The sequence below is a fragment of the Zootoca vivipara genome, chromosome 7, assembly GCF_963506605.1.
Source record: "Zootoca vivipara chromosome 7, rZooViv1.1, whole genome shotgun sequence".
NCBI lineage: Eukaryota > Metazoa > Chordata > Lepidosauria > Squamata > Lacertidae > Zootoca > Zootoca vivipara.
Genome location: NC_083282.1, coordinates 88,807,244 through 88,833,250, shown reverse-complemented (window position 1 = coordinate 88,833,250; position 26,007 = coordinate 88,807,244). Strand labels below are relative to the sequence as shown.

The following is a 26,007-nucleotide window of genomic DNA, read 5'->3' as shown; positions in this document are numbered from 1 at the left end:
CAAGTTATCTGCACTGCCCATTTTGAAGCAGTGTCATAACCCTTAAAATAGCCATGGCTTCCCCCAAAGTATCCTGGGAAGTGTAGTTTGTTAAGGGGGCTGAGAGTTGCTGGATAACCTCTATTCTGCCCAGAGAGCTACAATTTTCAGAATGGTTGAATAGTCAACACCCCTTTCCAGAGAACTCTGGGAACCATAGCTCTCCGAGAAGAATAGGTTTCCTATAAACAAAGGAAGCAGGCAACACTCACACACACCCCTTGAAATGTAGGTGGGTTCCCAGGAGGCAAGACACAGTGATAACAGCAAGAACCTTTACATAACTGGATAACAGGGGCAAAGCAGCTGCTTATATACATTTCTGAAGGCCTGGGCCACTCCCACTCCCAACGTGATTGGCTATCTAAACTTCCAAGCTGCGAATCATGACTCAGAGTTTAAGGGCCAATGGCAGAGGCCCAAATCCTGAAATGTTCTGTGATTGTCATGTATCAATTCAGAACACAGGGGCTCAGAATCCTTAGTCCAGACTCAAGCTCAGTCAAACACAGGCTACTGAATACACAACACCCTTTACACCAAAAGCGACAGTCCCTTAAGCAACAGAAAAGCTGAAAGAAACACCTTCATTTAAAAAAAAAAAAAAAAGGCGGAAGGGATCTTAATGGACACCAATAGCATCCTGCTGCCTATGATACTACACTAGGGACTGAAGATGGTGAGTCATTCCAGGGAATTCTGAGGAAGACAAAATCTTGGCCACTAGTCCAGAGAAAGCACCGATAGGTTTTAGCTCCTGCCCTCAAAATGCACCACACTTCAAAGTTTCAGAAAAGTAGAGCAAGTTTCACCCTCCTCATTTGCTTTGAACTCACCCAAAATTAGTCTAGAAGTTCTTCCCCGATTGCTAAAAACTTGCCAGATGGTGCCTGTTGGAGCAGAGTTAACAATCCCCATTTTCAGCACCCCATGGAGCTGTACTAGTCAAAGACCTTCGCCGCCCTGTTCACAGATCTCTTTTGTAACCCATCATTCGCCTCTGGCTTAGAGGCATTTTGGGCTGTGTGAAATAGTGCTGGGATTAGCCCGCATTCTAAATCCTTGTTCAATCCAAGCATATTAGGACACCTCTGGCTGTGTTTGGATGTTAGGGATCACAGCAGTGGTTGTTTGACACAGCGGGAGCCAGCAAAGGACAGAGGGGTGCCCTTAGCTGAGAAAGTGCCGGCCTTTAGCAGTCTGAATTAATTCGGTGCTCAAGTTAACGGGGGAGCAGCCTAGTTTTGAACAAGTTGTTTGTACATGACCTCTTTTGCAGGTTGGCTGGAAAAAGAGAAGGAGAGAAAATATAAAATCTTTGTTACTCATGCAGGCCATTAAAGTGAGATTGCCCCAAGGTAGAGTTGCTGTGCAGCTCTTTCTCCTGGGATCAGAAGGGCACTGGGGGGCTCACACTCCCCACCTCAACACTGGAAGAGGGGAATAAATTTAAATCCGCTCTCAGTTAAAGGCGTATCTGCATAATTTGCACTTTCTGAAACAGTGTTCGAACTGGAGCACTGCAAAGTTTCAAAATTCGCATTTCTCAGAATTCTCCAGACAAGCAATGCGTACAAAGAGGGTGTGTGTAAGAATGCTTATGCAATTGAAAATAATATACAAAAATACATTACGATAAGCAAAACTGCATGCAAGAATGTGTATATTAGGAGAAAAAGGCTGCTAAATTCTCATGGGGGCTTGTTTGGTTTTGAACAATCTGGAAGCTGATGTGGAAATATGGAGGAGTGAATTCAGGAGTAGGAGAATGAGAAAGTACAAGAAGCTGAAATCGACAGGTTTCCCCATCTCCTACGAGGCAAATACTGCAAGCTTGGACAAAATGTGAGCCATTTTTTAAAAAAGAATCATTTCCAAGCTTGCCCATTTCTGCTGGGCAATCACTTCCCCCCACCTTTGAATTACACTTTCCCAGTGGGCGGCTTAAACACCTGTCTGGCAAGTGGCGGAGATCAGAAACAGAGGGAAGGAAGAGATATTGAAAGAGGCAGATGACAGACCCTCCAAGTGTCCTTATTTTTCAGGGACAGTCCCAGTATAACAGAAGTCACCCCTGTTTCTGATTTGGTCCCGGAATGTCCTGCTTTTCCTTAGGACGTCCCTATTTTCATCGGAGAAATGTTGGAGGGTATGGAGTTATCTGACCTCTGAGCCATCTGAAGGCAGCCCTTTATAGAGAAGTTATTTTAAAATGTTTAATGTTTTATCATGTTTTTATATATGTTGGAAGTCGCCAAGAGTGGCTGGGGCAACCCAGTCAGATGGGCAGGGTATAAATAATAAAATTATTATTGTTATCATTATTGAATAAGATGTCCCTGTTTTCATGGGAGCAATCTTGGAGGGTATGGGATGAGCGCAGCAGACTGATTCTGAAGCGACTGGAAAACAGAGAGAGAGAGAGAGAGAGAGAGAACGAGAGGAAAATGTGGAGTCTGTGTGTGTACCCCCTTGCCCTTCAATGTCTGTGATGAGAAGCAAGCATTAAAAAAAGAAGGTAGGGGTGATAATGGTTTCTCCCCAAGCGTTCAGCACATGCTTTTATCCAAGATTTGTCTGAGAGTCTGGAAGTGAAAATATTACTACTTAGAACCATTTCACACCATAGGTTTCCTCTGGGAGGGAAGTGTGATTCTGGCTAAACAAATAAGCAGCAGACATTATGTTTGTCTGTGGACTGCTGGCTTATGATCCTGGCTTTGGTCTGGCTGCAGAAATACACTTGCATCCAGCAGGCATATAATAAAGGATCGCAGCCATGTAGAGATGGGGGAGAAATCTGACTTAGTTCACGTTCGAAGGCAAACCTACCTAATTTTTACTTTCTGAAACAATACGAGAAGTGAAACTCAGCTGTCCTTTGAAAATTGGAAATTCCCTGACTTCTCCAGTGAAGCAATGGGTACAAATAGACATATACTGAGGCAAAGTGTGCACAGTAATAGTGAAAATGACAGACCAGAATCATAGAATCATAAAATTGTAGAGTCTAAACTAAAGCATCCATGACAAATGCATAATAGTAGGGGGAATTGGGTTGCAAAAAATGTGTGCCATAGGCAAAATTGAATGTAAGCCTGTGCGCATCAGGATAATTTTGCACTAAAATGCAGGTGAATTTTCACAACAAACTTTTATTTATTTATTTTAAAAAATCACACACTGATGTGGAAAAGATTTAAGAACTGAACTTCAGAAGGGAAAAACAGAAACTGAAACGGACAGAGTTGACCATCTGTATATGTTTTATTAAGAAGGATGCTGTGGTATCTGAGTCTTAAAGGAGAATCAGTGACCTCAGAAGATGCTCCTCATTTCAGTTTTGACTTGGGGAGAGAAGAATGGGAAAAGCTGCAGAGAAAAGCTGCCGTTAAGCACACATGGTCTAAGAAGCCAGTGTTAGAAGCAGGGGCTGCCTGTCCCCTTTTGCCGCCTGAGTCAAAGCCTCGCTTATCAGGGCCGTGCAGCTGTGGTGGCTTCCAGAGACATCTCACCAGAAGCCACCACTACAGCTGCCACTGCCACACAACCCCAGCAGTGGTGGGCAGAGCAACCTGAGAGGTACCACCCCGCAGGATTCTGCCGCCCAAGGTGGGCTGTTTCACTCTGCCTCAAAGGCAGACTAGCCCTGGTCAGAAGGAAAAGGGTAGAGAAAGAGAGTTAGAATCATAGAGTTGGAAGAGACCACAAGGGCCAACCAGTCCAACCCCCTGCCGAGCAGGAAACACCATCAAAGCATTCTTGACATATGCCTGTCAAGCCTCTGCTTAAAGACCTCCAAAGAAGGAGACTCCACCACACTCCTTGGTAGCAAATTCCACTGCCGAACAGCTCTTACTGTCAGGAAGTTCTTCCTAATGTTTAGGTGGAATCTTCTTTCTTGTAGTTTGAATCCATGGCTCCGTGTCTGCTTCTCTGGAGCAGCAGGAAACAACCTTTCTCCCTCCTCTATATGACATCCTTTTATATATTTGAACATGGCTATCACATCACCCCTTAACCTTCTCTTCTCCAGGCTAAACATACCCAGCTCCCTAAGCCTCATAAGGCATCGTTTCCAGGCCTTGAGTTGATTTAGAATGTGCAACTGAAGATGAAAGGGGGAGACGGCGTCACTATTCTCCGTCGTGGGGCTGCTTCACAGGCATTTGTGTGTTCAGCGAAGGGGGTGTCATGAATATTACCACACTGAGAGGGCTTTCTCACACCCTCATTAAAGGTATTGCTTTTCAGAGCAGTGGGTGCACCTGCCAGTCATCCCATGTCAAGCAATGAAGTGGTTCTCTGCATGTGTGAACTACTGCATGGCAGTGTCAACAGAGCCAAGGTGCAGCCGGGAGTCCACAACTTGCCAGTTCGTAGATCTCAGCTGCCGGGGCATATTTTGAATTGTTGATATCATCGCGTTCTGGGGACTACAATGTTTTCATAGTATAAATCTGTCAAGATTAAAAATAAAATAAAACAGTGGAAGACAGGGTGAATGAATACAGGCAGACCCCCCCAAGTGTCCCTATTTTCCTGGGACAGACCTGGATTTACAAAAGCTGTCCCGGTTTCTGATTTGATCCCAGAATGCCCCGCTTTTCCTTAGAACATCCCTATTTCAATGGAGAAATGTTTGTAGTGTGTGGTAGAATGTCCCTATTTTCATTGTAAAAATGTTGGATTGCATGGTGTTAGGCTGGGCGCAACCCAGTCAGATGGGCACGGTATAAATAAAATATTATCATTATCATTATTGAATAAGATATCCCTATTTTCATCAGAGAAATGTTGGAGGGTATTACAGGTGGAGTGGAAACTTCAACAATAGCACGTTGTTTGTCCGGGGAATGGGTGGGTGGGCTTCTAACGCCATCCTTGATGTGCACCGCAGTAAACCGGTGCAGAACAGAGCAGGCACCGCCTTCCGCAATGCTGGCCGGCTTCCCATTGGCTACAGGAAGCTCCTGCAGCCAATGGGAAGCTGCGCACACCTCCTCCGTGCCGGAAGGAATGCCAGAAATAGCGTTTGCGCATGCGTGTGTGCATGCGCGCACACACTCCGGCCCACCACAGTGTCTGCGGGACCGTGAACCGGCCCAAGCCACAAAGACTTTGCCAACCCCTGCTCTATGACATGAGCATGACTATGTGTCGTTTGTTACAATGGAGTCTAGTGTTTCAGTCTAAAAAGCCTCAGTGGATCCTGGAGATTTAACCTCCAGTGTCAACTCCCACTGGGCTCTTGCGAAACCTGACAATGCTATGTCATGCCAGCCATGCTTATCGGATAATAAGGCTGCAATACTCCCTACTGGAAGGTATCTGTGGCTTTCAGTTTGGCAGATGTCCCTGGTTGTTCGGGGATTAATGCACCACAGCCCAGCTGTCATAGCAGGGCCGTGTCAATAATTCGGCCGTCCCGGGTGCCAGCTGTTAGACTGGTCCCACAGGCCAAATATGCGATTGCTCTCACAAACGTGATGAACAACACACAAGTCAGTAAATAAGGCTAAACTGCTTTATTCACATATAAACAAACTGGAAGCTCTCCATCATAGCATCACAGCCAGTAAAGAGAAAGAACAAAGGAACAACAGTCCCACGTAAACATCCTGTCTACGTCACTTCCACTCTGTGGGAATGAAAACACATACAGTCATATGATACACAATAACCCTATGACTGCAGACGGGGAATGAACCCTAACAGGCCGGCCCTAAGGCAAGGCTGGGTGGCGCAATGCGCCAGGGCGCCGGGCCGCCAGGGGGTGCCGTGCTGCGCCCGCCAGACAGCCGTGCTGCGCCCTCTTCCGTCCTTTCCCGGCAGCAGCGGCGGAGCTACCTCCGCCAAGGGGCGGCAGGGAAGAGGAACAGGGCAAACCTTCTGTCGGGGCGGCAGCTAGGGCTCCCTGGACTGCAGCCCTGCTCCGCCGCTTCGGCCGAGCAGGCGGAGCACAGCTGGCAACGTCCCTACCTGTCACGCCGCGCCCTCCGGCTGCCCGCTGCGCCTGGCCCTGCCCAGCGGAGCGCGAGGGTCGCTGGAGGGATCATCGCGCCACAGCGCCCGATATACTTAAGACGGCCCTGTGTCATAGTCCCCTATTTGAGAGGCCCCTCCAGTGCCTTGCATCTAAATTTATGATTGTCCCATAAAAGCTTGCATTCAGCAGCCACAAAAATATAGCCTGAGTACTAACTGCTGACCCCTGGGACTGGCTTCTTTGGACCTGTCAGCTCAATTTTCTCTCTTATTAATTCTAGACAAGGCTAGAGAGATAATTGTGTGCTCACCAACAGAGTTATACCTCAAGGGGCATCGTCAGACACACGTTGGACATGGTGCTTAGCCCACAGTTTGAATTCACTGCCAACATCTCCTCTGCAAACCTTTGGGTGTGGAACGTTCTCAAGATGTTCTTTCAATGGTCAAATCTTCTCCAAAGATTGGACATCTATATTTAACCCCCCCCCAATGCAATTTAATTATTAATCTGATACATTGCAGGATTTGATGGTTGCCAAGCCATAGTTAGTGTATGGCAATATGGAGTGATAGATTAGACCACTGTAAATATATTAAAACGTTAGCAGGTTTGATATAACATTTATGAAAGTATATAATTGGAAATTAGGATAAATTAGAGGGAAAACAAAGGGTTTGGAGAAATGAAATAAGATGCAAGAAATCGGGGGGGGGGTGTGGAATCCAGGGGAGGGGTGAGGGGGGAAGTGTATATTGTATTTTTGGAAAAGTATTCAATTTATAAAATATTGTGATTATAGAATTTGAAAATAAAATATTAAAAAATATATATGGAGTGATAGATTATGGTGATTTTCAAACTTCCTGTTTTGTTTCTTTACAATGACTTCTGCTGGCACAATGGGGATTTCCTCCCTCATATTCCCCCCAAATTGGTAGTGGGGGTGGGGTCAGAAAAACCCTCAGTATAGCATGCAGGGGGGAGAGAGGGGAAATGTTCCATCTGGCACTATTGCCATAGCACTACACTGAATTCCTCTCTACATCTGGCAAGATTTGGTAGTGACCAGTAATGGGAATTAGTATTTTGCACCCTATGTAATTCTATATTTAAAGCCTGCCAACATCAAACAAAACCAAGAGGTGCTAACCCATCTAATGTACACAGATTTCACATGCTGAGATACGGTTTTTGCTTTTAAAATGGATAATGCAGAATGGCTGCATCAGGAAAATGAAATGTTGCATTTTAAACATTTGTGAATATTCATTTCAGATCTAGTTCCCTGCTCCTCCCCCCAACCCCCCCCCCCCAGCAGCCAGTGGGAATTGCTTGCAAAAATACCTACTAGGAGAAATGCTGCTGGATTTTCATGAGATCTTTTTGTTTGTTTGTTTTTAAAAAGTCAAACTGATGAGGAAATGCAGCAAATGAAACTGAAAATTGGAAAAATGAGAAACTGAGAGAACATGAAATTTTGACAGATCCATCCATCTCTATGCTCTGCTTTATCCAAACATTTTAATATTTGCATATCCTTTGGTTTATTTGACTCTATTATTTACACTCTGTACACCTATCCCTTCCAATCCTTTGAGAGACTCTAAACAAACAAACAAACAAACAAACAAACAAACAAAAAACACTTTGGTCTGCCCCCGCCCAAACCTCATTTCCTAATCATATCTGCAACCATCCCTTCCAGGCTGACTTTTTTTTTATAAAAAAAAACCCAAAACAAATCAAGCCTGATTTTGTATACCTGATCTGGCCCCTTCCCAAAGTATCTTCCCCACTTAAAACAAATGGAAGGAAATGGGGAGGAGAGCATTGTCAGGAGACGAGCAAAATGCCAAGAGTAAAGAATTAATCTGCCTTTTTATAGGGAGTTAATGGACCATTTGGATACAGGATAAAGATCACACTATTCCAATACCAATCAAGAGAAATTTATTGGGGTGAAAATAAAAGCACAGTATACTTGCTTAGCACCTTATGCAGCTATCCTGCCCGGGCAGCGGGGTGGATAACAGGAAATGCTATTTCTTTGTTTTGAACGTGTACTTAAACAAATAAAGGGGGTGAGAACCTGAACAGAAAGATAGGAAGCTACCTTACACGGAGCCAGACAATTAGTCCATCTAGCTCAGTACAGTGGTACCTTGGTTCTGAAACTTAATCTGTTCTGGAAGTCCGTTCCAAAACCAAAGCATTCCAAAACAAGGCATGCTTTCCTATAGAAAGTAATGCAAAATGGATTAATCCGTTCCAGACTTTCAAAAACAACCCCTAAAACAGCAATTTAACATGAATTTTACTAACGAGACCATTGATCCATAAAATGAAAGCAAGAAATGATGTACTGCAATCACACGATCAGTAGCTGAACTGGGTTCCACACAGTCACAAAAACAAAACAAAAAGAGTCCCAAAAAAATGCAAAATAAATAGCAAAAACAGACAGACCTCAGGATAACACTCAAAAGGGAAGTGTGGCACTCAAACTGGAAGTTTAAAACTCAAATCGGAAGTGTGGCGCTCAAAATGGAGCACGTTCGGCTTCCAAAAAACCTTCGCAAACCAGAACACTTACTTCCGGGTTTGCAGTGTTTGGGTTTCAAGTTGTTTGAGTACCAAGGTACCACTGTATTGTTTACACTGATTGGCAGTGACTCTCTAGGGTTCTAGGCAGGCTTATCTGCTACATGCAAAGCAGGAGCCTAACCATTGAGCTACAGACCCTTCCGTCCGAATACATGCGGAGGGGGGGGGGGATTCAAGCAGGGCTGGTGTCAGAAATCAGCAACACCTGGCACTTGCCCAGGCCCACACCCCAGAAGGGACCCCACGGCTGACCCCAAGTCACTGAGCTCTCCTCCTTGCGGCCGCTGCCCTGTCGATGCTCCCTGTGAGCAGCAGTGACAAGAGGGGAGAGAAGGGAACAGCCATCTTCTACCCTCTCGACGGGGAGATTTGCAGGCTGGGGCCAGAGGGAGGAAGGCAGGACACAGTTAAACTATGGAACTCACTCTCACAAGAGAAGGCGATAGCCACCAACTTGGATGGCTTTAAAAGAAGACCGGACGAATGCGTGGAATCATAGAATTGTAGACTTGAAAAGCTGAAGGGTCATCAATTGCAACCCCCTGAAATGCAGGAATGCAGGAGGAGAGGGCTATCAATGGATACTAAGCACAATGACTATGCTCTGGCGCCACACTCGGAATGCTTCTCAATACAAGTTGCAGGAAACCACAGGAGAGGAGAGTGCTCTTGTGCTCGGGTCCTGTTTGCCCAGCCCTGTGCCCAATAAATGGGTGGACGGATGCCAGGCTAAAGTGCTGCCCTCCTATTAGCCTTCAGTGGCTAATAGAATCATAGCCCCAATAGCGCAAGCTGTTAGAGAAACTGCATGAGACCAGGCCACTGGCGGAGGAAGGAGGTGCGGTGGGTGCGGAACGCCCTGGGTGTCACCTGAGGGGGGTGACACCCCTGCCCTGCCCCCTGGGATGCTCCCCACTCGCGGCTAGCCCTGCCCCTGGGTAGCTCTGCCCAGGCTGGTAGGTTTGCTTGCTGAGCAGCAGAGAAGTAGATGTGTTCTGTTTTACACTAAGCTAAGACGTTTGGAAACATCTCATTTGTTACTGCAATTACTGGTGACTTGCAAAAAATAGTGGACGGCAATAACGAAACCTGCTATTTCAGGAGCTATATGGGGACAGCGGCTGTTCTTCTGGAAACTCAGACTTTCCCCCTCTTTCCCCTCCAGGATGAAAAAAACCAAATGATGACCACGAACGTGTGGGTGAAACAAGTGAGTCAACCAAGATGTTTTCCCCCCATCTTTCTCAGTTTCTCCCCTACATAGTACAAATGTCTCACTTTTAGGGAAGCTTTTAATGTTTAATAGATTATTGTATTTTAATACTTCTGTTGGAAGCTGCCCAGAGTGGCTGGGGAAACCCAGCCAGATGGGCGGGGTATAAATAATAAATTATTATTATTATTATTATTATTATTATTATTATTATTATTATTATTGTTATTATTATTTGTTGAGAAAATAGAGGGTGCATTCCAGTGGGACGTTTTTGAGGGCAAATGTGGATGCAGTTGCACAACTCCATTTCAGTGGTGCTCAGGACCTCAGTACTGGATTGTGTTCAGATATTTGTTCTCAACTTGCCAACTGATGTGTTTCTTCAATGAAAAAACAATGTGGAATTAAGAGGGGGAATGAGTCAACCAAAAATGGAAGGGAAGTTGCACCATTGAAGACAGAGCAAAGATTTCATTTCTAGCTACCAGCTGATATATTTCAGGTGCAAAGTCTATACATGAGTGACTATGCAATGCAGTTCTCCCAACCAAGTACTTCGTGCAAAAATGCATATGCTAGGGTGCATACAAAATGTGCATATTAGTGAAAATATATGCACTCAGTGCATCCAGCCTACGGCACCTTCCTTGCTGAACTTCAGGCACATAGCAAATACTTCCTTATTTCAGTAGGCCTTTAATAATAACAATAACAATTTTATTATGTATACCCCGCCCATCTGGCTGTTTCCCCAGTCACTCTGGGTGATCCATTTTCTCAAGATGCTAATTAGCTGTATTTTCACTTTTTAGTCCAATTAACTATGTAGATTTTTTTTAATGCACACTTTTGTTGGGGTTTATAGGAGTGGCACGATTATAAGCTACGCTGGGATCCCGAGGACTACGAAAACGTCACATCTATACGAATTCCCTCTGAGCTCATTTGGAGGCCGGACATTGTTCTCTACAACAAGTAAGGTGACATTCTGCACACATTTGCTTTGGAAAAGCAGCTTTAAAAGCTTTCCAGAAACCCACAGTCTCATCGGAAGCATTTTGGGTGTTTTCTTCTTCTTCTTCTTGGCGAGAGAAGGGTTGTTCAACGAGTTTCCGTTAAAAGCAGCTCATCTGTGAGGCCACCTTCCCTTGGAAGGGCCTGTTGGATATAGTCTGGTTGGGCTCTCAGTCAGAGGTGCTGGCTTGGGGAACATTGGGGAATGTTCAGCATTGTGCCCTGCTTGTGACATCATGTGCACAATGCGCAGCATTGGGAGGAGGCTGAGATTCGAGCCCAGTGCACCGAGCCTGTCGGTGGACCGGGGAAGCCTCTTGTCTAAAGCCTCTTGCCTAGCTAAACTATAAGTCCCATGTTCCTGACCGCCCTACAATGTTGTTTAAATCTGAGGAAACGGAGGTGATGATATTGGGGGGGGGGGAGAGTAATAGATTTAGATGTGGTGGAAACTGCATAAGGCTGCCCCCTTCCCGTCAGAGTTGCCATGAGATGTAAGGTTTAACAAACTAAAAAAGGCTGCATTCCCCCACTTTTTGTTCATAGATCACCTCCCTCTTAAAAGGACCAAAACCACTGTAGCCAATGCATAAATATTAAATCCTGAATATCTGCTCCAAAACAGCCACTTTGGAATTAAAGCATGCCAAAACGAGAACAAATCATTCCTTTTTAAGTCGGCCATCTCTTGCTAAAGATTTACTTCTGATAGCCTCTGCAGGGTCTATGTAATTAATAATCCATTAGTACATGAGAATACCTTATGCTAAACGAAACAGCAGCATTTTAATATTATATTATTTGTTTCCTGGATCAGAGCCAAAGAAAGGGAAGTATTTGTTTTTGTAATCTTCGCACATATCGAACTATCGCATTTCAATGTCATGGAGCTGGGAGTTGGGACCTGTTGATTTGTTTCAGATTTAGCATTATGATTCTGGTCAGTGTGGAATCAGTAGCTCAGTATACCAGAACAAATGTGTATTTGGATACTATGAATCTGGGTCAAAACAATGCAGGGAAAATGCATAGCAGACTTGAGCTTAATCTAACTAACCTTGCAGTCCTATGCATCGGGTTGGGAGCTTGAGGCCAAATCTGGGTCTCTCTATCTTACCACTGGGATGCTCCTCAGGCCACACACCCCTCCTTAGCCACCCCCCTTATTGGCCCTCTTTCATGACCTCCTTGAGAGTTTTTGGCTGGGTGGAAAGTGTCCTCCAACTCTCATCACGGTTCTAGCTTTCCTGGGTGGAGGATAGAAAGTGGTGTTTGCATGTCGAAACTAAACTTCTGTACAAAGGTAAGATGTAGATTGTTTTGCTCTGCAAAAAAGGAGCAAATTCCCTGGATGAAGTTCCCTGGATGCCTAAGATCCAGGTTTGGGGCTAGTACTCTTTGGCGAGAGAACATAGACTGTAAGACCTTTAAAATATCCCCATCTAAGCTCCTTTCAAAGTTCCCCTCTTCCCTTAGCATAGAAAGAATTCGCACATTTGTTAAGTTAAAATGGTTTACTTACAAATTCTTCAAAGGTCAGGTGCATGTGCTTTTCTATTAAGAAAACACAGGCAGTAAAACTTAGGTGCCATAGTGGTAGATGTTTCTAAAATATTTGTATAGAAACACAAAGATGGCTAGCTTAAGCCACGTGGTCTGGGCTTGGAGCAACCAGTCCAGATTCTTTCCTGGTAGGGTTCACATGCTGGAATGGAAAAAACAAAGGCTTGATAACCCTTCTTCCCAAGGTGTGGAGGAGTGTCCTAGATAAGCCTGGCAGGAGAGCTTTCTCTATGGTCTTAACCCCTTCATGCCTTAATCAGATTTAAGCATGTTGGTTATAAGTTGCCCCACAGTCAGTTTGGAAAATATAATTTAAAATTCACTGTAGGGAACCAGTGAATGCCTTTCACTTTATGGGAGACATAGGCATAATAATAATAATAATAATAATAATAATAATAATAATAATAATAATAATAATTTATTATTTATACCCCGCCCATCTGGCTGGGTTTCCCCAGCCACTCCGGGCGGCTTCCAACAGATATATTAGAATACACTAATTTCTTAAACATTAAAAGCTTCCCTAAACAGGGAATCAACAAAGACTTTCAAAGGGAACACAGAAGCACATTATACCTAATTGAATCTTGAGGAAGGGAAAATATAAGGAGTAGTTCATGTGGCACAGTGAGGGGAGGATTATGATGAAATGATTACATGGGGAAATAAAGTATAAAGTCTTCTATTAAAGCATCAGTTAAAGTAGCTATTACATGCAATGATCAAAGCATGCAAGATTAAAATTGACTACAATTTAACCGTAGCTAACCCCCCCATTGGTCCACCTAAACTCCACTAACCTTATAGTTAAAGGCTTACTCCATTACAAGCTGTATAGTATTTTGACCCCAAAAAGTTAAGGAAACGTGACTTGTAGGTTTCTATTCCAAAGAGGAGAGAGGTTCATGTGAATTCAGGTGAAGGTTAGTAGAAATGAACTTGCTGGTGGGTTCTCCCCATCCCCTTTCCTCATTAATTTTTGGTTCTGTATTGGGAAATGGCAGGTCATGGGGCAGAAAATTCATCATACCCCTGGACTTGACTGTCTAGAACAGGCATCCCCAAACTTCGGCCCTCCAGATGTTTTGGACTACAATTCCCATCTTCCCTGACCACTGGTCTGGTTAGCTAGGGATCATGGGAGTTGTAGGCCAAAACATCTGGAGGGCCGCAGTTTGGGGATGCCTGGTCTAGAAGTACCACCTCTTTGTCTTGGGATGACCGTCATGTTCCTAGGATCTCACTAGGGCACCCTGTAACCAAGAGACCCTAAAAGTATCCAACTTCATATCTTCTTCACATTGTGGTCCATTGGGGCATGAGGTAGCCTAGCCTAGTCTCCATGGAGACAGCTTATTCATCTCCCCTCCTCCTGCCATTTCAGAATCCAGTGATCCAGGCTGAGGAAAATCTCTGCCTTCCTTTGCAACAGGAAGCAGACTGTTCCTGAACCACCGTTGTCAACCCAACGATAGCTTCCATTCCATAGTTCTGGTTCCATAGTTTTGTAGGCTCTGCTATCAGTCCCCTGGACACCCCCCCCCTCCAAAATAAGAGCAGAGCTAAAGCAGGCTCTGTATGTTTTGCTCCTGTGTGGCTTTCACACAGAAACGTCTGCAGTGCTTTAAGCTTTCAGCTTAGTTATTTACATTTGTTTTTCTAGTTTTATTTTAAATGGTTAGCTACCTTGGCTACAATCTCTGTGAAAAGGCGAGAGATCATTGAAAATGCAAAATCTGCCCTCCTTTCCGACTGCTGTTCACGGGATGACGTGTGGAAAACCATTGCAAAACCTTGTATTTGAGCAATGGATTCAAACTTCAAGAAAGAAGATTCCACCTAAACATTAGGAAGAACTTCCTGACAGTTAGAGCTGTTCGACAGTGGAATTTGCTGCCAAGGAGTGTGGTGGAGTCTCCTTCTTTGGAGGTCTTTAAGCGGAGGCTTGACAGCCATCTGTCAGGAATGCTTTGATGTTGTTTCCTGCTTGGCAGAGGGTTGGACTGCCTCATAAGGCATTGTTTCCAGGCCTTTGACCATTTTGGTTGCCCTCCTCTGGACACGTTCCAGCTTGTCAGTATCCTTCTTGAACTGTGGTGCCCAGAACTGGACACAGTACTCCAGGTGAGGTCTGACCAGAGCAGAATACAGTGGTACTATTACTTCCCTTGATCTAGACGCTATACTCCTATTGATGCAGCCCAGAATTGCATTGGCTTTTTTAGCTGCTGCATCACACTGTTGACTCATGTCAAGTTTGTGGTCTACCAGGACTCCTAGATCCTTTTCACATGTACTGCTCTCAAGCCAGGTGTCACCCATCCTGTATTTGTGCCTTTCATTTTTTTTATTTTTTTTTGCCCAAGTGTAGTACTTTACATTTCTCCTTGTTAAAATTCATCTTGTTTGCTTTGGCCCAGTTGTCTAATCTATTAAGGTCATTTTGAAGTGTGATTCTGTCCTCTGGGGTATTAGCCACCCCTCCTAATTTGGTGTCATCTGCAAACTTGCTCAGGATGCCCTCAAGTCATTGATGAAGATGTTGAATAAGACTGGGCCCAAGACAGAACCCTGTGGCACCCCACTAGTCACTACTCTCCAGGATGAAGAGGAGCCATTGATGATATCCCGCTTTATCACTACTCAAAGGAGTCTCAAAGCGGCTAACATTCTTCTTTCCCTTCCTCTCCCACAACAAACACTCTGTGAGGTGAGTGGGGCTGAGAGACTTAAGAGAAGTGTGACTGGCCCAAGGTCACCCAGCAGCTGCATGTGGAGGAGCAGGGACGCGAACCCGTTTCACCAGATTACGAGACTACCGCTCTTAACCACTACACCACACTGTGGGATAGGGGTGGAGCTGGCTCAAGAGGGTGGGGAGACTCTCTAGATTCTTCAGCAGCCTGCCTCATCTCTGTCTCCTGACCCCTCTCGTCCTGTCTTACCTCTGAGTCTGGACTCCTCTCTGCCACTCTTCTTTCTCACTAAGCCCTGTTACCTCTTCAGCTTCCAACTCCTCCTCCTCCCAGTCTGCTCCCTCTTCTCCCTCGGACCACTCATCATCGTCCCACCACCAATCCCCTGGCTCTGAGCCTTCTTCCCCGGGGGGTTCCCCAGCTGGTGCCTCCCACCACTCCTCTTCACCCGGTCACAACAGCAACAACAGGATCTTCTGGGTCACATCAATCTAGTTTGGCTGTAACTACAAAGAAAACATAAACACACAACTCGAAGCCTTTCGTGTTTCTTCCGCCGGGGAGAAATAAAGACGAGGGGAAGTGAAACTGAGATTTGAGATTTGTATCTTCCAGGGACGCATCCCCATAGTTGTTCAGTTATCCTCTCATCTTGCTTCATTATTGTCAAAAGCTTCTACCGTCGTTCTCTAGAGGACCAAATTAAATCAGTAACTGGCGAAGCTCGTTCCAGGGAGTATATATACTTGTCAAGATTCATGAGGAATCTAAAGCCAAATTAATATCCTAAGGGGGAATTAGTATGCGGTAGGATTTCTCTTCGGCAAGCTCTGTTAGATTAGTTCGAAGGCTCAGTGAATAGCAGCAGACCCAAACCTTGCCCTAGACCTTGGCAAAGGCGTGTGCCAATGGAGGCCTATGCCAATGAGGCTTCCGTTGTTGCATCTTTATTATTTATTTCTTTATACCCTGCCTTTCTCTCAGAAGCAGAACTTCAAGGCAGCTGAGAGAAATTAAAACAAAAAGAGATGAAACACAGATGGCTGAAACCATATCCAACATCCTGGTCAAAAAGTAATTGAACTATGTAAAAGAAAACCCATGTCAATTAAAATGCAGGTGGCGAATGGCGGGGACGGGACAAATAGTACAACACACCATTGAGAGCCTTTTCCTTAAAAGCAGTCAATTCCCAAAAGTCTGCTGGAATAAAGCAGTCTTCAGCTGGTGGCACAAGGAGAACAAGGTCTTGCCCAGGATTTCCCAAACTTGGGTCTCCAGTTGTTTTTGGACTACAATTCCCATCACTGGTCCTACTAGCTAGGGAATGATGGGAGCCGTAGTCCAACAACAGCCGGAGACCCTTTACAGCAGGGGTCAGCAAAGTTTTTGTGGCTTGGGCTGGTTCATGGTCCCGCAGATGCCGCGGTGGGCCGGAGTGCACACCGACGCATGCGCAAACACTATTTCCAGTGCTCCTTCCGGTGCAGAGGTGTGCGCAGCTTCCCATTGGTTGCAGGAGCTTCCTGCAGCCAATGGGAAGCCGGCCAGTGTCACAGAAGGCGGTCCCCGCTCAGCTCCATGCCGCGGCGCACAGGAGCTGACCGAGCATCAAGTGCCTGTCAAATGTCTCATTTTTCCTCTCTCCCTTCCTCCTCTTTCTAAGATAAGATAAGATATCTTTATTCTCTTGCCTATTGCAGGCTTCCCGTGGGCATCTGGTTGGTCATTGGATGAGATGGGCTACTGGCATGGTCCCGCAGGGCTGTTTTTATGATAGCAGCGCAATGTATATTCACTGAACACTGTTTGAAGCTCATTATGGGAAAAGGAATACACTTTTGGTCAGTTCTTCCAATGGCTTCTCTTCCACCTGCTGGCCCTGCCCTGTGCCAACATGCTGATCTCAATTACGAAAAGGGCCACCTTTGCCCTGTGCTCTCTTTGCCCCTTCCCTCTCTTCTTCTGCCAACTCTTTCTCCTGCTGTCAACAGGGAGGGAGCATTTTTTTTTTTTTGCTTTATGAAACAGCAGCCAAACCATTCCTTACAGACAACTGCCGAGTCAGCAGGCGAAAGTCATTGTGTTTTGGTTTATTAAGACAATTCCATTTGTAGGAACGGCCGGGGGACTTGGCAGGCATTTATACCGAGGTATTTACTGCAAATTAAGAATGCACTGCCAAGAAATCTCAGTGAAGCAGGACGTGGAGGAGGAACCGGTCCAAGGCAGGATCCACTTGGTGAAGAGCCATAGCTCAGTGGAAGATATCCCTGCACGCAGAAGGTCTTGAGTTCAGGTTCTGGCACCTTTAATTGGGTGGCTCCTTACACATAATCGTTATCATAGAAAAGAGGGCACCAATCTGCATAACATTTGCACAGGCTTTTATAGATACACATTTAGAAACAAATAGTGATATTTCTAGAGCCAACAGAAACATTTGCAGTCTACCAGACCTGGAGTGTCATAGACTCTATCTTCCTAGAGAGGTTAGCTGGACAGCTGACTGGCTGGCTAGAAACCCCTCCTTTTATTCTGCTACCTTTGTGGCTTCTGCAAGGCTTGAGGAGCAGAGGTCTTGCAAGGAGCTTGCCTGAAGGATTACCATGTAAACATGCAGGACTGAGCTAATAAACACAACCCATTGCCTTTGGAGTGCAATGGTTAGCGTGCTGGACTACAACCTGGGAGATCAAGGTTCAAATCCCCACTCAGCCACGAAGCTCCCTGGGTGACCTTGGACCAGTCACCATCTCTCAAGCAAACCTCCCTCGCAGGGTTATTGTGAAGATGAAATGGGGAGGTGGAGAACCATCTACACCACCTTGAGCTCCTTGGGACACACATTGAATAATAATTAGAGCCAGTGCACTGGGCTTAAAAGATTACTGGACAGACCAGAGGGATCAGGGTTCAAATTCGTTTGCTGCAGTGCAGTACTGTAGAAGTCTGCTCAGAAAAGCAAGCCCAGCTGATTTTAATGGGAGTACAATGGTGCCTCGCTAGACGAATTTAATTCGTTCTGTGAGTCAATTCGTTTTGCGAAAAATTCGTCTTGTGAATCCCATAGGAATGCATTGAATTTTCTTTAAAAAAATTTTTTTGCCCATAGGAATGCATTAATTGAATTTCAATGCATTCCTATGGGAAACCGCGATTCGCTAGACGAATTTCCTGCAAAATGAATTCGTCTTGCGAGGCAACCTCTGATCGCAAAACCCAATCGTCTAGCGAAAAATTCGTCTAGCAGGGCATTCGTCTAGCGAGGCACCACTGTAGCTCCCAGGTGAGTGAATCAAGGATTGCAGATCACAAGTCTATTTCGTTGACTGTCGTCTCACAATATAGTTTCATAGTACAATCCATGGGGAAGTTCTCCTGTTAAAATGCCTCGCAGGGTCCGCACACGGGCAGAAACATCACTTTGCTCATGTGCTCTTCCTGGATGCATAGAAACTGAAGCAGAACTAGGTTAGTCAAATACAGCTTCCCCCATCATCTAGCCCCTGGCTAAACATTAAAGAGGCACAACTGTTAACATTCAAATTGCAATATCCTCCAATTAAAGAAACCCTTTGTTCAGCAAATATTGGGTATGGAGGAAATTAGAGCTACATATTAATGAGTTAAGTGGGGGGGGGGAGCATTCCCAACGTAACGCTGAGGAACAGATTTGAGGCCACCCTCGAGGGGGGGGGGACCCAAAAACTCCAAGGCTGAGATAATACAACAATGCAAAGAGTCTGCTCTTGGAATAGCTAAAGATCCAGCAAGAACCCTTTCCCCTCTCAAGGGTGTCATAAAGCCCGTCACTCTCATGGGGAGCAGAAACACTCACGGGGTGATTGAAATCTGGTGGGACATGGCAGATCAAAACGCCAAAGTTCTATAACGTCACAGATAATGCCGTGTAAGGTAAAGGTAAAGGGACCCCTGACCATTAGGTCCAGTCGTGACCGACTCTGGGGTTGTGGTGCTCATCTCACATTATTGGCCGAGGGAGCCGGCGTACAGCTTCCAGGTCATGTGGCCAGCATGACAAAGCCGCTTCTGGCGAACCAGAGCAGCACCCAGAAACTCCGTTTACCTTCCTGCCGGAGCGGTACCTATTTATCTACTTGCACTTTGACGTGCTTTCAAACTGCTAGGTTGGCAGGAGCTGGGACTGAGCAACGGGAGCTCAGCCCGTCGTGGGGATTCAAACCTCCGACCTTCTGATCGGCAAGCCCTAGGCCAGGCATCCCCAAACTTCAGCCCTCCAGATGTTTTGGACTACAATTCCCATCATCCCTGACCACTGGTCCTGTTAGCTAGGGATCATGGGAGTTGCAGCCCAAAACATCTGGAGGGCCGCAGTTTGGGGATATCTGCCCTAGGCTCTGTGGTTTAACCCACAGCGCCACCCACGTCCTGACAATATAGTTTTTGGGAACTATAATGTTCCCATTACATGCATGCATTAAATGCGTTTCCTTAGGGCGTCCCTATTTTCATCGGAGAAATGCTGTAGGGTATGGAGTTATGTGACCCTTGAGCCAAGGTGATAATTAACTCTACAACCTTTAGAAGACATCTGTATAGCAGGGATCGGCCACCTAAGGCCGTCCTATTTTTTAAGTGCTGTACTTAATTGCACACACACAAGGATATTAAGAGAAATGCACACTGAAGTGCTGAGGGATCGCACACTGGCATGGAAATGTGGGGAATTGAACTTAAGAATGGGAAAAGGGGAACCCGGGAGAAGCTGAAAATGATGGATTCACCCATCTGTACTGAGGCAGGATTTGAATCTGAGTCTTCCTAGTCCAACCACAGGTCCACACTTGGTCTTTTCTTCCTTCATCTTACTGTGTGACTCGTTGCCTGTCAAACGTCTCATTTTTTCCTCGCTCCCTTCCTTCTCTTCCGCTTACACATTCTGTCTTGCTGATACAAACCATGGAGGTGCAGAGGGTTGTTTTCCACTCCTGGTGGAAATCCAGAAGCACATTGGAGATCGCTTTTGACAACACCATCTCTAATGCTGCCTTCTGTGTACTGGTCTGATATTAATAGCAGAAAAAGACAGCTGGGGAACATGCAAAGGAGGCAATGACCTGCTTTAGGAATTCCTTTATCCTCCTGTGGTCAGGCACTAGGAACCAATTATGTAAAGTTCTCCGGAACAGTCATTTTTCATTTGGATCATGAAAAGTGAAAGCTCCCTTCGTCCCCCTGTTTCTCATCTCCCACTCCTGCTCACATTGTGCTCTTCACAGTCCCATGCTTTCCCCACATGTAAAAAAAAATTAGATTAGATTAAAGCAAGGAAATCCACAAACCTTGTAATAATGGCTTCCAGTATTAGAAAATTGGAGCAACACGGTTTGCCGCAGCTGCCCCTTCCTTCCATTCATTTGCTTCTCTCCACTTCCATCCCCTCCATGAACCTCTGACATGGAAAATATCATCGCAGAATCATAAAGCTGGGGTGACCTCAGAGGTCATCGAGTCCAACCCCGCGCTGATGTGGCAGGGATGTTTCGAGTGGCTAATTCTACCCCATTTCAGTCTCGCGAGCAAAGTATAGGTCTGTTTCATCCTATTGTATGCCATTACATTGTATACATTGCTCATGTGCTTTTTATATAAGCCACACACTTCTTACATAAATGCGCCTTTTGCTTATGTGAAAAACCCTTTTTTTTTGCGGATGCTTTTTGTGAATGGAAAATGCACACCAAATCTTGAGAAAGATGTAATCCATCCGAGAGCTGCATTCAGATCTACAAGTGAGTTTCGGAGCAGTGCAGCAGGTCTCCTGCAAAAAGCAGACTGACCCTATCCCTCACCCCTGTTGCTAGCAAATGCAGGAAATCTAGCACTACAATATTCTTGACAGGCGTTTTAATTCCTTCTCCACTTATTTTTGTATGCTGCGGGTTGAACCTGGTGTCTCTTGCAAATTTCTCTATGAGATACCTGGTCCACCCTTCTCAGATGAGTGTGTGGATCGGGAATTAGGTAACCTCCAAACTTTGTACTTCTTAGAATCATAGAACTGTAGAACTGGAAGGTACCACGGGGGTCATTTAGTCCAACCCCCTGCAATGCAGGAATCTTTTGCCCAACATGAATATTTATACCACACTTTAAGAGCAGAGGAAAACACCCTAGGAGGAGATGGGAGGAACTCAAGAAATTTAAAGCTGTAGCAAACTGAGCATCCAAACTGAATAAAGGGATGTTAATGTTGTTTGAGGACTGGATTTCCTACTTAAACCCACAGTGGAACAGAGGAAGGTAGCAGAACAGAACTGAAAGTGTGGAAAGAACCTTTTTCCTGCAGGTTTTTGCAGAAGCAATAGCTCTCATCAGAAAGCAAAGGCCTGCAGAAAAGAGAGATTCTGCCTTCAACTTGAAATAAATTATTAAATCTGCTCCACATAGAAGCCATGCGTCTCTCCAGCCATCGTCTCCCCAGACAGAACTCATCAAGGGGAAACCATGTTACATTTGTGAAAAGTACAGATTCCCGCCTCCCCACCCTCCCTTCCAACTCTGCCAGGTTGCTTCAATGCACAGATGTAATGCGACAGCAACAACACGAGGATTAGATTGCTTTTACGTGCCTTTGGTGGGGTGGGGTGGGGTGGTTTCTTGGTACAGAGAAAACGAGGAGAGGCGGTGTGTGTGTGTGTGTGTGTGTGCACTCACCTGAGAGGTGCAGCAGGAGAAGATGATGAGAACGGAAGGTTTCTGAGAACTTGAGATGGGCCCTGATCCGCGCTCGCTCTATTAGATGATATCCTTTCCTTCACAGTAGGTGAGCGGTCAATTCTGAGGACCAGATTAGAGGATACATTTGCTATGGGCTGGCACCCGTCAGTGTGGGCTCCCTGAGGGTTAACCCTTCCTGTAGGTAGAGTCATCATCATGATGTTGTTGGCATCTGTCTTGGGAGCCAAGGGAGGGATGCACCTTTGGGGGTGAGGTCAAGCTGTGGGAAGGTTGCATTGCCTGCGGTGGCCGCAGAGACTGATACAGGAGAGACATGTTTTGTTGCAACTGGGGCAGAGGAAGGCGTCCGATTGTGCTGCTGCAGATGCACGATGGCGTTTCTTCTCTCTGTGCTTCTCCGAGCCATCATTTCTCCTCTGGTGGCTGCTATGAATGCACGGCCTGTCTGTCTGTCTGTCTGTCTGTCTGTCTGTCTGTCTGCAGAGTGACATGGCTGATAAAGGGTTGAATGTTAATGTTGTTTGATGGTTCAGTAGCTCACGTATCATCTAGTTTAGTCCTCAGTTCCAACCAGGGGTGCCAACATGAATTTAAAAAGATAAAGGTAAAGGCGACTATGGGGTTGTGGCGCTCATCTCGCTTTCAGCTTTCCGGGTCATGTGGCCAGCATGACTAAACTGCTTCTGGTGCAACAGAACACTGTGACGGAAAGCAGAGCACACGGAAATGCCGTTTACCTTCCCACCGCAGTGGTACCTATTTATCTACTTGCACTGGTGTGCTTTTGAACTGCTAGGTTGGCAGGAGCTAGAACAGAGCAATGGGAGCTCACCCTTTTGTGCGGATTCAAACTGCCGGCCTTCTGATTGGCAAGCCCAAGAGGCTCAGTGGTTTAGACCACAGCTCCACACATGTCTCTAAATGAATAAAATATTGTGGGGAGCAGGTAAGCCCCACTCTACACAATCAATCGCATGACACGGTGCAATGCCTATCAACTTTGGAGGGGGGGGGCAAAGAGCCCCGGGAGTTGGCTGCTATGGCCCCAACCACTCACCAACAGAACAACAAAGGAGACCACCTGTTAGGGCAATGCGAAAGGGGATCAAGAAGAAAGTTTGAAGCATTGGGGACTTTTTGGTTTAGAAAAAAGGCAAGTTAGAGGTAACATGACAGAAGTTATAAAATTATGAATGGAGAAAGTGGAGAAAGAAAACTCAAGGGCATCCAATGAAGTGGAATGTTAAAAGATTCAGGAGAGATTAAAGAAAGCACCGTATTTTCCCATGTATAACACGTCCCCGTGTATAAGACGCCCCCTATTTTTTGGGGACTCCAAATTAAGAAAATGGGGGAGGGGAGATTGCCCATAGTTGTTGAGCTTTTTTGGGGGAGGATTGCCAAAAATCGCTCACCCGCCTGAAGTACGCTGCCACTCGCATTTGCCGCCTAGCATCTGTCCCCTCACCGGCAGAAGCCTCCCATCGCCTGCCCGATTGACGTAGCGACAGCCAATCAACACAAGCCCCTGCCAAAGCAACCAATAACACACCCGATAGCCACTGACAATCTCCGGCTTGCGGCAGCAACCAATCACCCCCCCCAATGCACTATCCGTTTATAAGACTCCCCCCCCCCATTTTAAACATAATTTTTAAAGGAAAAAAAACACCTCGACTTATACATGGAAAAGTATGGTACTTCTTCCTGCAGCAGAGAGTTAACCTATGGAACTCCCTCCCACAGGAGACAGTGGTGGCCGCCGGCTTGAATAGCTTCAAAAGATAATTAGACAAATTCATGGAGGATAATAATAATAATAATAATAATAATAATAATAATAATAATTTATTATTTATACCCCACCCATCTGGCTGGGTTTCCCCAGCCACGCTGGGCGGCTTCCAACCGAATATTAAAACAGTACAGCATTAAACATTAAAAACTTTCCTAAAAAGGGCCGCCTTCAGTTGTCTTCTAAAAGTAAAATAGTTACTTATTGCCTTGACATCTGCTGGGAGGGCGTTCCACAGGACGGGTGCCACTACCGAGAAGGCCCTCTGCCTGGTTCCCTGTAACCTCACTTCTCGCAATGAGGGAACCGCCAGAAGAAGGCCTTCGGTGCTGGATCTCAGTGTCCGGGCTGAATGGTGGGGGTGGAGATGCTCCTTCAGGTATACTGGACCGAGGCCATTTAGGGCTTTAAAGGTCAGCACCAACACTTTGAATTGTGCTCGGAAACGTACTGGGAGTCAGTGTAGATCTTACAGGACCGGTGTTATGTGGTCTTGGCGGCCGCTCCCAGTCACCAGTCTAGCTGCTGCATTCTGGATTAATTGCAGTTTCCGGGACACCTTCAAAGGTAGCCCCACGTAGAGCGCATTGCAGTAGTCCAGGATGAGGACTGGACTACTGCAGGATGAGACTATCAATGGCCAGCAGTCATGATGGCTATGCTCTACCTCCAGTGTCACAGGCAGTATGCTGGTGCGTACCACTTGCTGGGCATCACAAATGGGGAGAGTCCGGTTGACCTCAGGTCCGGCTTTCAAGCTTCCCAAGGGCACCTGGTTGGCCACTATGAAGACAGGATACTGGGCGAAATGATCCTTTGGCTTGGTCCAAGAATATGGATATTCTTACGGTTGTATGTATCAGAGATGCATCACATTATTTCTCTGGGTATCTGGAGGCAGAGTGGGGAACTTGGCAGAAATGGAGGGTTGGCTTTCTCCAAATGTAGCGTGCAATGATTTTGTGCTAGGTTATGTGCACAAAAGTTCAAAGAGTTAGATGAAAATAGGCCAAATAAGGTCAACTAAGAAGAGAATGGTGGTTGGGACTTTGCAGCTGGACTTGGGTTTGGCTGTTGTAATTATGAACGGGATGTAGTATTTTTTTCCAGACAAAAGACCAGACAGACATTTCATTCACTTGCAAGCAGACTGAATAATTAACTTGCACGGCATGCAGACATAATGTGTGACATTGCGAGGTCATTGAGATTCTATCGAAATCTTTCGATCAATAAGACATCATTTGACATGCACAAACTTTGCTCCCCAACCCAACAATTCCTGTGGGGACTCTGATGTGGCAGCTGAGAGGATGGACTCTGAATCAGTAAATCCCCATTTACATCTCACCCTTTCTATCAAACCCCAAGTTGGCATTATGGCAGCCACTATTGCTGAGTCTCTGAGCTCTCCCTTGTATAATGTGCTGGTCATCATGTTGACTTTCCTTACTGGACAGTTGGAGATAATGTACGTTTGTGTAAAGCTGGTGTTTCCCCTTCGCTCTTACACTCCAGCACAAGCAAACGTGGTGTTTACAGTCTTTATTACATCTATACAAGAAACAGCTACAGTCCAGAACCCGTTGAGTCAGATTCGGGGAGTGCCTTCCGATGATTTCCGCGCCAACAAAGTAGGCGTGGGAATCGCGCGAGACGTCTTTGATCCTCACGTTTCATTTCCCTCCTTGTCTGCGCTGTTTTGAAAGCCCCCTCCCTTCCTGAGTCTGAGCTTCCTTCCCGAGCCTCTGGGTAGGTGCAGGGCAATTCAGCATCCCTGATCATTACTACTACTATTTGCTGTTTATGTCTGGTTCACACAACCAGTCATCATACTATGACTTCACCAGTATTTTGGGCAGAGGATGATGTAGCCTTGTGAACACATCAACCCACCCTACATCACGAAATTGCTATTTAACGGATTCTGGAAATCTATATTTTAACAAAATGTTATCCAGGATTCTGTGCCTGAAGATCTAACAATTTTAGGGTTGCCATGTGTCCTCTTTTTCCAGGACACGTTCTCTTTTTCAGGGGTAAAATATTTGCCCGGGTGGATTTTTAAAATTTGTCAAAATGTCTCTGGCTATATTTTCTGGATGACAAATAGACATAACTGGTGGCTGAAGACTCTCTCTCTTCTCCTCCCCCTGCCCCCCGCCAATATATCACAGCTTCCATAGCCTACCTATAGTAGGGGTATTTAAAATGAGAGTCGTCATAGCTTCCTCTTTTTTGCTTTTCAAAATATGGCAACCCTAGAGGTAAACCACAGAGTCTAGGGCTTGCTGATCAGAAGGTCGGCGGTTCGAATCCCTGCAATGGAGTGAGCTCCTGTTGCTCGGTCCCAGCTCCT

The 26,007-nt window shown here is 45.7% G+C and overlaps 1 protein-coding gene across 1 annotated transcript in view; it reads left to right on the top strand.

Annotated features, from left to right (window-relative positions):
- CHRNA4 (cholinergic receptor nicotinic alpha 4 subunit) overlaps positions 1 to 26,007 on the top strand; it is a 68,374-nt gene that overhangs the window by 22,812 nt on the left and 19,555 nt on the right. Inside the window, exons 3-4 of the mRNA XM_035122596.2 lie at positions 9,801 to 9,845; positions 10,717 to 10,826. Of these exons, the coding sequence (XP_034978487.2) occupies positions 9,801 to 9,845; positions 10,717 to 10,826 (155 nt within the window). The remainder of the gene's footprint in view (positions 1 to 9,800; positions 9,846 to 10,716; positions 10,827 to 26,007) is intronic.